The sequence below is a fragment of the Myotis brandtii genome, unplaced genomic scaffold, assembly GCF_000412655.1.
Source record: "Myotis brandtii unplaced genomic scaffold, ASM41265v1 scaffold68, whole genome shotgun sequence".
NCBI classification, from domain to species: Eukaryota; Metazoa; Chordata; class Mammalia; order Chiroptera; family Vespertilionidae; genus Myotis; species Myotis brandtii.
The window spans coordinates 3,059,370-3,073,951 of NW_005370657.1; the positions used below are offsets into that span (position 1 = coordinate 3,059,370).

At 39.8% G+C, this 14,582-nt stretch overlaps 1 protein-coding gene across 11 annotated transcripts in view; it reads left to right on the top strand.

The window, feature by feature from the left end:
- The window catches only part of MAPKAP1 (mitogen-activated protein kinase associated protein 1), a 190,004-nt gene that overhangs the window by 66,599 nt on the left and 108,823 nt on the right, over nt 1-14,582 (top strand). For all 11 annotated transcript variants that reach the window (XM_005881489.2, XM_014529392.1, XM_014529397.1 and 8 more), the window contains one exon: nt 5,099-5,271. In XM_005881489.2, coding sequence (XP_005881551.1) covers nt 5,099-5,271 — 173 coding nt within the window. The remainder of the gene's footprint in view (nt 1-5,098; nt 5,272-14,582) is intronic.

Consider the following 14,582-nt stretch of genomic DNA (forward strand, 5'->3'; position numbering starts at 1 on the left):
ATGGGGGGGGGAAAGAGGAAAACTGTAATAATCTGAACAATAAAGATTTATTTTTTTAAAAAGAATATTGGTCATTCTATTGATATGTATGCACTTTTTGAAAAATCAGTGACTATGTACCAGGCATTTTATATTCATCTTAATTACTTTCCAAGTAAGGAAATGGAAGTTCTGAGAGGTGTAGTTAGTTATCCAACATCTAAGGTCTAGCAGCTAAAGAAGTGGCAGAGTCTGGGTTCAAACCTGGATCTGGCTGACCCCAAATCTGTACTCTTAACTACCGCTCAATATACTCTAGCAATGAACTAGGGCAGCACAGTGAGGAGAAAGATTTGAGAGATGTTTCAGAGGCATTTGGATGTAGATGAGACAGAAAGGAGTTAAGTTTCCTAGATTGAGTGCCAGAGTAGGTGGTGAAAGCCTTCACTGAGATGGAATATTGATTGAGAGACGAGTGATGAAGAAGAAAATAGGTCTTGGACATGTTGAGTTTGAGATTTGGCTGCATTTGCAGAGCCATCAAGTCATGGAGAGGCCATGTGATATGAACTCTGGAGTATAGCTGATCTTCATAAATTGCATTTGTGTTGAGGAATAGTTTTGCTACAGGGAATACATATTTTTTTGTTTTAAAACCTGAATTTGGGGCATTTCCTGATTAGGGGCTGCTCATGGAGAGAGTTGTTCAAATCCAAGTTTGTCAGCTCTTTTCGGGTTTATTAATTTTTATTTTCTTTGATAAAAATCACTTAACCTGCCATAGGAAGGTGTCTGAATTACATTTTAAAACATTTTTTTCAACAGCCTGTCACAATACCTGGCACCTAGTGTGTTCTTAATAAATCATGCTGGATGCCTTAACAGAGGCTCCATTTTCAAAATTGATCCTTTCTCTTAACACTCTTAAGCCGTCTGTGGTAGTTCTTTTTATCGCCTCTTCTGTTCATAATTATAATATTTACTGTTTTGTCTCTAATTATAAAAATAATACATGCTCATTATATAAAATGCAGAAAAATATAAAGCAGAAAATTAAAATCACTCATAATCCCATGTCTCAGAAAAACTCAATTCACTTTTTGTATATAGGTATAGTTGGTATTTAAGTATAGTAGCATTTTTCCTGGGTTAGTGGTTCTATTAGATGGAAGGGCAAATTCTTTTTATCTAGGAGGGAGGCCCCCATTAGTCTGGGTTGCTTCTGAGCTCACACGACAGCCTTCCCCCTCTTGAAGCTTTTTATTACGTTGTACAATGCAGACCTCCAGCATACGGTGAATTTGATGAGGATCTGCATTGCGTCTCACTTGATTTTGTCTTCAGAGCCCAGCATGGCGTTTCAGTGGGTGTTTGTTGAATGCATGAGTGACTGAGAAAGATGGCACTAAACCAGTTTTCCCTCTCTCTATGTTGACCCCTTATGCTCTAATTATACCTCCATTTACCTAATTCCATATTGTGGAAACATAAATTGCCATGCAGTGAAACTATGATTGCTAGTTGCTTTTTAATAGTAAGATGTTGGGTCTTTGAAATATTGCTTGCCTTGATGGGTGATGAATACTTTTAATCCTTTGGTCACCTTATTCTTTTTTAATAAGTTAATTACTTTCTATTATGTTGATGGATTGTTTTATATTTTAGATGATGCCCTCTAAATGTTGCAACACAGGGACTATTAGATAGAGCTAACTGCCACCGCCTTGAGTTTTTCAGTAGAGGCTCCTTATTAAAAAATATGTAATTTCAATGTGTGTGCAAGGCACTCGTTCCCGTCATCAGTGCCTCAAGATGGAATTAGGAGACTTAAAAAGATAAAGCACTTTTTTCATTTAATAAGCATCCACCATATTTATTCTCATAGTTTGCCCCACACTTGCTATTTCACTGTGAAATAAAGAGGATAAAGGGATTCATAGGAGTATCATTCCTTAACAATAGTGCCCTTAGTCAACTTAAAATAGAGATGTTCTCTGGAGTCTCAATCTCCTAACAGTTCTTGGCTGGCTCCTCAGAGCTAGTTCCCACCATAGGAGACTGCTCTAGGCGGCATTTCTGGTTCATTGTGAGCAGAGGTGAGATGATTTCCAAACCTTTGAAAGTGGGAATTGATTTAGTTTAGAATGACTGTAGGGAAAGAAGGCATTGATGTTGGAAGTAGGGGCTTTGGAGTCAAACAGACCCGGGTTTGAATTCTGCCTCCTCCACCTTGGTTATGGGATCTTGAGTAGATGCCTGTAGCCTTATACACCTTAGTTTTCTCATCCTATATAATAAAAGGGTAATATGCAAATTGACCCTAACAACAGAACAACTGGGAATGACTGGTCACTATGACACACACTGACCACCAGGGGGCAGACGCTCAATGCAGGAGCTTCCCCCTGGTGGTCAGTGCGCTCCCACAGGGGGAGCTCTGCTCAGCCACAAGCCAGGCTGACGGCTGCCAGTACAGCGGTGGTGGTGGGAGTCTCTCCCACCTCCTCAGCAGTGCTAAGGATGTCCGACTGCAGCTTAGGCCTGCTCCCCCTGGCAAGTGGACATCCCCCGAGGGCTCCCAGGCTTCCAGAGGGATGTCTGACTGTCTGACTCCCTGGGGGAGCGGGCCTAAGCTAGCAGGTGGACATCCCCCAAAAAAAAAAAGGGCCCCCCCCCCCAGTCCACAAATTTTTGTGCCCCGGGCCTCTAGTCTATAATATGAGGGTCATGATAGAACCCTACCTCTTATAGTGATTGTGAGAGTTAAATGAGGTAATTTAGGCAAACATTTTGCAGAATTGATTTAACAGCTATAAATATCAGTTCTTGTTATAATAATAACATATTATTAGGGCTCCTGTAGCATCCATCTTTGGTCTGATATAACCTTGTAATAGGTTTGAGTAATAGAAATGGGTCTGATTTTATTTTTTTTTTTATTTTTTTTTAAAATATATTTTATTGATTTTTTTTACAGAGAGAAAGGGAGAGAGATAGATAGTTAGAAACATGTTATAATAATAACACATTATTAGGGCTCCTATAGCATCCACCTTTGGTCTCATATAACCTTGTAGGCTTGAGTAATAGAAATGGGTCTGATTTTAAAACGTAGGCCCTTTTTAGCATACTACTCTGCATTTCTAAAGCACTTTACAGTTTGTGAAGCACATTCACATTGGTCATCTCATTGAATCTTCCTATTTTGAGATATTGTTATTCCTATAGCCCCATCAGCTCTAGTTCTTCAGAGGAAGGAGTAGGAATGAAGGAAATAAGAAGGAATTGCAAGGACAATGAACTGGGCGGGGTGTGAAAAGGAGATTGAGAAGAATGATAAGGGGGTGACAAATCCACTCCAGAAAGCTTGCCCTTGTTTTAATTTTAACCCTTTAACTGCCTGACAAGGCCAAACAATTGCAGTTTAGAGTTGTAATTATTTCAGGCTGAAAAACATGCATGGGTGTGAGTGTGTGCATGTGTATGTACACATAAGAGAGCGAGAGAGAGAGCATGCATTATGTAAGAGAATTGCTTTTTTATTATTTGCTTTATAACATAGAGATAAGATTCAGTAAAAAAAAAATCAGTGGATCTAATATTAGATGCTGGGTTATAAGAGATTTGGAATTACTCTTCAAATGTTTTTAAACTGATTTTATGTATTTCCTTATCTTAGTTCTGATCTTTTTTTTTTCTGCCTTAGAATGATAAAATTATAGTGTTAAAGCTGGAAACACTTGGTTGGTCAGGTACCTCCATTTTCCATGCTCCTCCAGGAAATAGACCCTTAGAGGAAAGGCAAGAGAGGTGGATGGAGGAAACTAGCATTTATTGAGTTTCTATCTTGTATCTTGGCAGTCATTTAGGTTATTTATGCATTCATTTTGTAGTTCAACAGATTTTTGGGGAGAGAGTCTTTTATGCACCAGGCACAGTGCTAGCCATTGTGTATAGAGCAGTAAACAAAGCAGACATTATTATAGATGCCCTCATGGAACTCAGAGGCTAGTGGAGAAGGCATACACTAAGGATGTACATGAACAAATACATAATGTAAAATTATTAAGTGCTATGAAGAAAATGAACAGGATATATGTGAGAATAACTGTGGTCAGGGCTTCTTTCTTTTTTTATAATATTTTTTTTTAATTGATTTTTAGAGAGGGAGGGAGAAGGAGAGAGAGATAGAAACATCGATTGGCTGCCTCTTCCATGTCCCCCCTACTGGTGACTGAGCCTGAAACCCGGGCATGTGCCCTGACCGGGAGTAGAACCAGTGGCCTCTTGGTTCAGGGGTCAACACTCAACCACTGAGCCACACCGGCAGGGCGGTTTCTTTCTATAGAATTATCAGTAAAGGTTTCTCTGAGGAGGTGTCATATCACCTGAGCCTTCAACCAATTGAGCCACACTGGCCATGGCTGGAGGGAACGTTTAATTAGTGCTGGAGTTCCAAAGGGGAGTGAGAGGTTTGGGAGGGAGAAGGAGTAGGTATTTGGGAGGGATTGGCAGTGAGGTATGATGGTTAGGGCAAAAATGGTAGACCAGGGACCCTTGAACTTCATAGCAGATGACTGAAGTAAACAGATGTACTACACAATGGAATTAGCCTCCCATAGTCTCTGAGAAGGCAAGCCCTTTGATCCAGTGCTACAGGCCTAAAAGCTTCTTCAGAAAGTGTGGCAGCTTCCCATGTAGCTTTTCCCAAGGTCTCAAGGAGTGAGACCGCGATTTTCAGGGAGGGCAGCTGATGCCAAGGTCTAAGGGTGACTTTTCCAAGGTCACACTGAATAAGTAGCAAAGCAAGTCTCCTGCCACTAAACATCAGATCTGCTCACCATTCTGATTTGTTGGTTTTAATTGTAGCACTCATTTATCTTACTGCTGGCAAAATTGGATCAATTAGACCGTTAGAAAATGAATATTAAAGGAAAAAACCTTAAAACTAGACAATATTTCCACGTGGGGGACCTTTCCAGGCTCATTAGCAGGTCTGTGCAAAAAGGATCAGAGATGGCTGTGCTGCACACAGGCCTGGAGAGCAGTAGTTGTGGCCCGGTGGGTCTGCATGACCGTGAGTGTGTGCCTTACCCTCGTGCATGTGTTCTGTCCACAGGGTCATGTAGGCACAACAGCCACCAAGAAGATCGATGTCTACCTCCCCTTACACTCCAGCCAGGACAGACTGCTGCCAATGACCGTGGTGACAATGGCCAGCGCCAGGGTGCAGGACCTGATCGGGCTCATCTGTTGGCAGTACACAAGCGAAGGACGGGAGCCGAAGCTCAAGTAATCCTTCCTCTTTTTTGGCTGCTCTAGTTTCTGGCTGTCTCCTGGCCACCCATCCTGCATTCGGGCCCAGTGTTTCTAGGCATTGGCCTGGGAAGCAGGCGTCCACACTAATGTAGGTCAGGTTGCTCACCAGATCTTGGACCTGTGTATCTCAGGCTCATCTCAGAATCTGCTTGTAAATACACTGATAAGTTTGTGAATCCAGACTTGAGGAAAATGCATGTTGCAATTTCAAACCCTTTTATGAGGCTTGCTGATAAATGTGGCATGGGAGTTAGTGGGAGGGAACTAATGTTTATTAAGTACCTACCATGAGTTGGGACCATGCTGGGCGTTTCGTACCTGATTTCTCACTGAATTCTCCTAGCTCCCTGTGAGGTGAGCATTATGACCCTCATTCTGCAAAGGAGAATTGTTACTTGCTTCAGGTTACACCAGTGGGATATGGCAGAGTCAGGATTTCATTCCTGGTCTGTTCAGTGCCAAGGCTTTTGCATTATTTCCTTTGGTCTGAATTAGTTCTCTTTGTTGCCAGTCGTTGGCTCAGTTTTTCTCTCAGTCACTAGACTCTATTCCTCATTAAATAATTATTTTTAAAATGTAGAGCTTGAATGTAGAGTCTCTGTGCTTGTACATCATAGCTTGAACTTGAAAGTGCTTTGCTGCATTGGTTCTCCCCTACTTAAATTTCTTATCTAGAGAGAATGGGCCATGGCAGTGCATCAAACAGTAGAATTTAAGGCAAAAACATGTCAATAGGGATATTTTGGTAGATTACATAATGAAAAGGAGCAGCCCATCAAGATATAATAATTCTGACTGTGTATGTATCTAGCAACATAGTCTAACCTATTTTAAGGGAGTTTTAAAGAGGCATTAACTCATCCACAGTCAAACTGGGAAATTTCAATATATTCCTATTAGAAAGCAGTAAATGAAGCAAACCAGATATTAATGAGGAAAAGGAAGATCAACGAATATAATTAGCAATTCTGAACCCCCAAAATAGAGACTATCTCTTGTAATAGTTTGTAAGCCTCTGCAATTGAGTACATCTTATTAAAATTTATATTCCTGAAGTATATCAAGCGTGTTGACATTTTTTAAATAGTTGCTCTATAACTATAATTTGAATTACAGAATTATATTGTATTGAAGTTAAAGAAACTATGGTCTTTTGAAATGTTTTACAATTCTTACAGGACAAATTTTTTACAATTCTTACATGGATTTCTCTGTTGTGTTTTGTATAAGACAATCTCTAAAGTAAATCCCTGGGGTCTCTTCTTATCAGTGAGGCAAGTGTTTTCTTTCTAGCTTATTTGAACTTAGGTGTGGGAATAGGTCCTTATTTGATCTTTCCAGTGGGTTGGCCCTTTGGAGGAGCTCTTCATTCACTGGGGACCAAATTGCTAGATGCATGGGAAAGAACCCTTCCTCTCATTTCATTTTGGTCGTCAAGAAAACCATTTATTTAAGAACATTGTTCTCTTGTCTCTGCCTTGTAAACTGTTTATGGTAGTAGGCTTTGGCCGCAGGGAAGGAATGGAGAATTTAGCTGGAATTCTTGGCTTCCTTTGTTAGCTCTTGAGCAAAATTGGAATGTGGTATTTATTATCCTACTTATTTTGATGCAGTGATTTTTAGGGGAAACTATCTATTTGGAAGAATTTTTGAATTTAGACTTTGTTATATAGATTCATGTTTATTGAATTTTGATCAGAAAATATGGCGTATAAAATTTCTGCTTAGAGGTTTATTTATATTTTGCAGCTTACTATACAATAAATTTTTATAAGTATTTTATGGATTCTGGAAACAATTATTCTGTATAGGTTACAGAATTCAATATATATTTATTAAATCAGCATCTTTAATTACTATCATGTTCTTGCATCTTTTAACTATTTCATCTATGGATGATTAAGAGAAATGGATTAAAGTTTCCATTTTGTTGTATGCTTCTGTCAATTTCTCCTGAGATTTCAGCAGTTTCCATTTTGTATATGTCAGTGCACAAAAAGATTCATGCATTTCATATCTTTACTGTGAGTTATACTTTTTTTCAATATAAAACAGCCCTGTTTTATTTTTGTATTGTGGCCTGTTCCCCCCCTTTTTTTTCTTTATTGCAGTACAATTAGCTTTCCCCCCTTGTTCTTCTTTGCACTAGTCTAGTGTAATATATCTTTGTTCAGCTTTTTAGGTTTAGATATGATGAATAATTTTGTGAGGGTTTTCTCTTTTGACCCAATTTAAGTCAATGTCTTTTCATAGGGAAGTTTATCTTACTAACATTTATTGTAGCCAGTGATATGTTGGCTTCATGTGAATCAAGTGGCTCTGTTTTTTATGTAATTTTGAAGGCTGGTTACCTGTAAGATTTTAAAACATTTTTAATAGACTTTATTTTTTTAGAGTAGTTTTAGGTTTATAGAAAAATTGCACAGAAAGTATAGAGTTCCCACATATCTACTTCCTGCCTCTCATCTTTCCTTTTTATTAACGATTTATATTAGTGTGATACATTTGTTACAATCAATGAACCAGTATTGATACATTATTATTAACTAAAGTCAGTCATTTACATTAGAGTGCACTCGTTGTAAGATTGTATCATGTAGAATGGTTTCACTGACCTAATAATGCTCCGTGCTCCATCTCTTTATCCAGCCCCCCTCAACTCTGGCAACCACTCATTTTTTTGCTGCTCCTATCGTTTTGCATTTTCTAGAATGTCAGCTAGTTAGAATCATACTATTTGTAGCCTTTTCAGACTGGCTCTTTCACTAAGTAATATGCATTTCAAGGTTCCTTTGTGTCTTTTCATGGCTTCATAGCTCATTTCTTTATATTGCTGAATAATATTCCATTGTATGGATGTGCCACTGTTGGTTTTTCCATTCACCTATTGAAGTTCTGCTTGATTACTTCCAGTTTGTGGGAATCTATATATATAAAAGCCTAACCATTCGACCATTAGCTATGACACATAATGACCACCAGGGGGTAGACGCTCAACGCACAGGCATGAAAACATGGAACAGACTAATGAATCTCAGAGGGAAGGGGAGAGGGGGAGGGTGGGAAGAGATTAATCAAAGATCTTATATGCACACTAGAGGCCTGGTGCACAGATTTGTGCACCAGTGGGGTCCCTTGGCCTGGCCTTCAGGGGACAGGACCGAAACTGGCAGTCACCACTGTTTGTTTTTCCATTCACCTATTGAAGTTCAGCTTGATTACTTCCAGTTTGTGGGAATACTATATAATAAAAGCCTAATATGGAAATCAACCGAATGGTGGAACGACTGGTTGCTATGATGCGCGGACAGGACCGAAACTGGCAGTCCAACATCCCCCGAGGGGTCCCAGATTGCGAGAGGGTGCAGGCCAGGCCGAGGGATGCACTGGGCCTCTAGTACTATATAATAAAAGCCTAATATGGAAATCAACCGAACGGTAATTCACCCGCCAGACCTAGGGGCCCTACCCGTACACAAATTTCGTGCACCAGGCCTCTAGTTATTAGAGCTGCTGTAAACTTTCATGTGCAGGTTTTTGTGTGGGTAGCGGGGGCTCCCTGATCACCCTGCCAGTCGCCCCATAGATCGGCCCTGTTCACCCACCAGGCCTAGGGGCCCTACCCATACACAAATTTTGTGCACCAGGCCTCTAGTTATTAGAGCTGCTGTAAACTTTCATGTGCAGGTTTTTGTGTGGACATAAGTTTCCCATTCATTTTGCCAATACCTAGGAGTGCAATTGCTGGATTGTATGGTAAGCCTATGTTTAGCTTTCTTAAGAAATTGCAAACTGTCTTCCAAAATAGTTATACCATTTGGCATTTCCATCAACAATGCATGGGAGTTCTTGCTCCACATCCTCACTAGCAGTTGGTTTTGTAAATGGTTTGGATTTGAGCTATTCTAATAGGTGTGCAGTGGTATCACATTGTTGTTTTAATGTGCAACTCCCTAATGAGATGATGTTGAGCATCTTTTCACATGCTTGACATCTTGTGTTTATTTGCTATTTACAGCACATCTCCATTCAGGCTAGCCACATTTCATGTGCTCAGTAGCCAGATGTTGGGAAGTGCAACTCTAGAATATATAAAGACATGGTTTCACCGTGCAATGGAGTTCACTACAGATCCACTTCATTCTAATGTAACCTCAGCTATCTAGAGCCCTTGGGAAACTTGGTGGGTTTTGTAGATAGTTGAGGGTTTATCTCCTTTAGTATCAAACTTTCTTAATTTTAATAGTTTTTCATAGAAGCTCTCTAAAACAGCGGTCGCCAACCTTTTGGACCTCACAGACCACCAGTGGTCCGCGGACCACCGGTTGGCGACCACTGCTCTAAAAATGTATTAACATTTTCCTCTGCCTTCTTAATCAGCATATAACATAGTGGTTGAGTGGGGGATCCAAAGCCATAGTCTGGATTTGAATTCTGGCGTGAATACCTTATCAGGCTGGTTTTGGATGAATCACTTCAACCCCATGTGCTCCAGGTTTCATATGTAAAATAAGAATAGAAACTTCCTAATAGGGGGTAGTTATGAAAATAAAATTAAGAAAATACATGGGAAGTGCTCAGTAAATGTTCATTTCTGTTGCTGATAAATACTGTAACTATAACCATCTATTACTACAAACCAAACTAGTGGTAGTTCAGCAACAGTAGCATAATTTAGCCTTCCCTGATGATGCAAGTAATTGTGCTTTGCCATGAAAGTATATAGGAATATTTGATCTTATATGCTTTCCGACAACTTTGCAGTTAGAATTCCCTCCCTTCCCTCCTTCCTTCTTTCTTCTTTCCTTCCTTCCTTCCTTCCTTCCTTCCTTCCTTGTCTACCTCTTCCTTCCCGTTATTGTCTACCTGCCCATCTCTATCTACTCTTCTCCCATTTGTAGGTTTTTGTTTCTAATTTATATTCCTTAGGGTCATCATTGGGAATCATTTACCTAAATAATACAGCCTAACCTCCATTCTGACCCCCCAGCTATACTCCCATGCATCCTAATGTATCACATTCTTTAAATGGCATCTTCTCAACACTGATACCATGCCTGCTTTTGCTGTTTCCTTAGTCAGGAATGCCTCTCTCATTCTTCTTGATATCCTGCTTAATCTTGAAGGCTTAACTCCTCAGTCATTCCTTCATTCAGGAAATATTTATGGAGTTCTGGGGTGTAGGTATTGAGGATAAAATGTACAAGAGAAATCTAATTATTCCCCCTAAAAATTCATAGTTTCGTGGGGAAGAAGAAATTATCAAATGTATTAGCACTTTGTAACTGACTCATTTCACTTGTCATTGTATACAATAAATATTTATTGAGTGTTTGCTTTACGGTATACCAGGCACTTTGCTGAGTATACAGTGGTTCATGGAACCACATGTGGGCTCTCTGTCATGAGTTCCACAGTCTAGTGAAGGAAATGGGCAGAAAATTTAAAAAGTTAAACCAAATAAGGTTTGTTTAAAAACTGAGCTAAGTGCTCTAAAGGAAAGGAATGCTGTTTATGAGAGTCCAGCCTGGGAGTTGCGTTAGGGAGAAATTCCCCAAGAAGGTGACACCAGAGGCATTTGGAGGGGAAGGTCCTGGCAGATGGAACCACATGGCAGGGATGCTGCGGCCGGAGGGAGCATGTTGTGGTCAGGGAACTAAAGAAGGCCAGTGCGGCCAGAGCACAAAGAAGGGAAGAGAAAGTGGAGTGGAAAGAGACCGAGAAGTAGGCAGGGGCCACAGTGGAGATTGAGAGAAAGGGACAGATTCTGGAAATTTAAGAGATAAACATTCACATGACTTAGGAATGAGTTAGATACGGGAAGTGTGGGAAAGGAGAGGTATCAAAGATTTCTGATTTGCACAACTTTGTATGTTGTGCCCTTCACTGATATAGGGAGCATTGGAAGAGTGGGTTTTGTTTGTTGTGTGTGTTTTTTTTTGGTGTGTGAGAAGGAGGAGGAGGGGCAGCCTGAGTTTGGTCTTCTGCCTATTAATTTGATCAATGTTTCTCTCACACATTGATGTTTCTCTCCCTTTCTCACTAAAATGAATTAAAAAAACATATCCTTGGGTGAGAATGAAAAAATAATAACAATACCCATTATGGCTTTTTTTATGGGTACAGTGTGATTCAGGCTACACATTCATATATTCATTCATTCAACAAATATTTGTTAAGTACTTTCTAAATGCCGGCCACTTACTCTTCAGTGAGGATGCAGGGACAATAGGATCCTGCTCTTTAGGAGAACATAGATGCATAAATAATAAAAGGAGCAATGGTATACGCAGAAATATCAACCAAGTTCTGGAAGACCACAGAGGAGAATCACTTTTCCAAATGATTCTCCTAGAGAAATCAATGAAAGCTTTTTATAGATAAGAAAATGGAACTCAGAGAGATTTGGTCACACAGCTGGTTAATGGTTGAGTTAGCATTGAAACCAGATCTGACTGCAAAACCTCTCTTCATTCCACTGAACTATGTCATAAGGAGGCACCCCTGTTCTCACTGTTTTATAAGTCCCAGATGTCTATATTTGGGGAATTCCTGAGTCAGAGACCACAGCTGCCCCCCTTTGTTCCCCTCCCCACTTCACAATGCCACCAATTTCTGATTTGATCAAAGAGTAATGGAACGGAAGCAAGGAGACCGGAGTTCTCTAGACCTGGCTTTGGCCCTATTTAATTGGGTGATCCCGACCATCTTATTCCTCTTTTCTAGGCATCTATTTCCCAGCTGTAACAGCAAGGAGGTTGAAATAAATATCTCTACGCTTCTAATTTTTTATAATGCACGTGGTTTCCTCCTCCTTTTCAAAGTATGGCACATTTCCATAGGAACACACCATGGCTTTGGCAGAGAGATAGGTGGGGGTCAGGAGTGAGGGTTCTTGACTACTTGGGTTTGACTCTCACTCTCTTTAATCTTGAGCAAACCACTTACCTCGCTGAGCCTCAGTTTTCTCATTTGTAAACACACACACATAACAATGTGACGTAGCTGCTATGAAGATTCAGTGAGCTTATGTGTCTAAACCACTGTGCACAATTCCTGGCACTTAGCACGCAATAGATGTAGCTAATGATACTAATGGTTATTGTACTAGTACTAATTTGGAGTCCTGAAGCAGTTTAGAAGTCAAAATACCACAGTAGCTTTTTCATTAATCATTCTTGTATAAAGGCACAAAAGAACCACTATGACCATACACAGAATATGGAATTTCAGTCTTTTTTTTCTTTCTTAGGCATTCAATTAAGAGGTTTTAGGGTTTGGAGCACTGTTTGCTGCTAAACTTTACTGATAAACCAGAAAAGACTTCCCGAAGTTTTGTAAAATACACAGTGAGCCAGTTATTCTTCTCCTTGCTGGGTTCCCAGTGTCAGGTCAGGCAGCAGCACTGGGCAGGCACTAGGCAAATGTGTTTTTGAAACAATAAGTGATTTCACACCTTGTATTTAGAACTGGGAAGAATAACAGCACTTGGCAGTGAGTCTTTTGGCTCTCAGATCTAAGCCTGTGACATTTGTTGAGTTTGTTTTGAGGGGATTTGTGGGCCTCCCATGACAATCAAAGCAGAATTCTTCTGATACCAGTGCTTGGCTTTCTGCTTTGATCAATAGGCTTATTATTTGCCCTTGAAACCTCTGTGATGCTGGGGAATCACAGGCATTCCTCAGGATAATTTACACAGCAATAAATAATCTGGGCTGTCCATTGCTTGCTTCATCAGTGTCTGCCCTGGTCATAAAATCCCGGAGGCTCAGTGGCCCCAAGGCTGGAGCACAGTGGACATGTTAACTCCGGCTACAGATGTGTGCACATAGGACTCAGTTTCATTGTTGTTTTCTGGCTAGTATCTATCCACACAGTTTATCTTTAAGGATTGACATTACTGTCAAAGTTATTTTCCATCTGACTTTTTATAGTTATCATACCTTTTTTTTTTTTTTACCTCTGTTCTATGCTCAGCACTATATATTATCTCATCTAATCCTCACAACCACCCCTGAGTTAGGCGATTATACCCTTTTTATAGAAGTTGAAACTGAAACTCACGGAGGTGAAGCTTGTTCTCTGAAACCACAGAGCCCATGAGTGATGGAGCTAGGGTTGAACTCAGGTCTTCCTGGACACAAAGCTCATAGGTCCTCCACCAGGACATTTTCTTCATCTGAATGGCTTTCTTCTGCTTCTGCACATGTTTTGTGTTTGTTAACCTCTTGCAAAGATCTGTAAGTTTCCCAGACCATTCAGAGATGAATTTTAAATGAACAGCATTGCAAATACAGGAAATTTATAGTGACAAACATAGCCAGATTACTTTCTTGTTATCCATCCATTTAGCAGATTTACAGTTCCCATTAATTTTAATCTGTCCTTATTACCTGTTTTATATAATAAATATCTCTTAATCGTGACAGACTGAGTATAGATCACCTGAAGTAGGCTCTCTCTCAGTAAGCAGAATTGCGGCAAAGGATTTGTGAATTAATTGGGAAAATTGCAAATCAGGTAGTCAGTGAAATAATTCATTGTCACATCCAATCAATAAACTTTGTAAATCAACTCATTTAATTCAAAAAATGATCTATATAGATCAAGCAACCAATTAAACAATTAGCATACACTTTGCAATTAATTAATTTAAGCATCAATCATATAATTAAAACTCCAAATTTAAGCTGCAGAATTTAGAAACCCACTGCCTTTCGAACTATTAGGTTCATGCTTCTGAATACTAGCAGATCTGCAGTTTCACAATTCAACTTTGGAGCAGGGTATCTAAAGTGTTTTAAGTTGATCTCAGTTTTAAATTGTCTTTATGTTGATAGAGTTTCCCACCCTTTTCCAGCAAATTGACTTTTTAATTCCCCCAAGAAGGAGAAAGAGATGCGTGTTGATTACAAACTGGGAGAGGCTAGAAGCTGGGATTACTGACGGGACATTCTAGGGAAGTGAGAAAAGTCCATAAGCAGTTGGTCAGGATAAATCAGGTCATTTGCTTTACTCTGTTAAGTATCCTTGGTGTTTGGAATCAGGTCCTGCCAAGTGAGGCTGATTTTCTTCAGAGAAAGGAGAACTGTATTGATTGTCTTTGTTACTTCTTGAGCTAGAGCAGATATTTTCTTAATCCTGACCATAAATCAAAGTCCACCGATTTCCCCCAAATCATTTTTTCTCTTTTATAGTTTTGTGTATCTCTTTTATGATACTTATTTTATTTACAATTATATTATAGCTAATATAGTGCTTTCTTCCTCCCCCCCCCCCCCCCC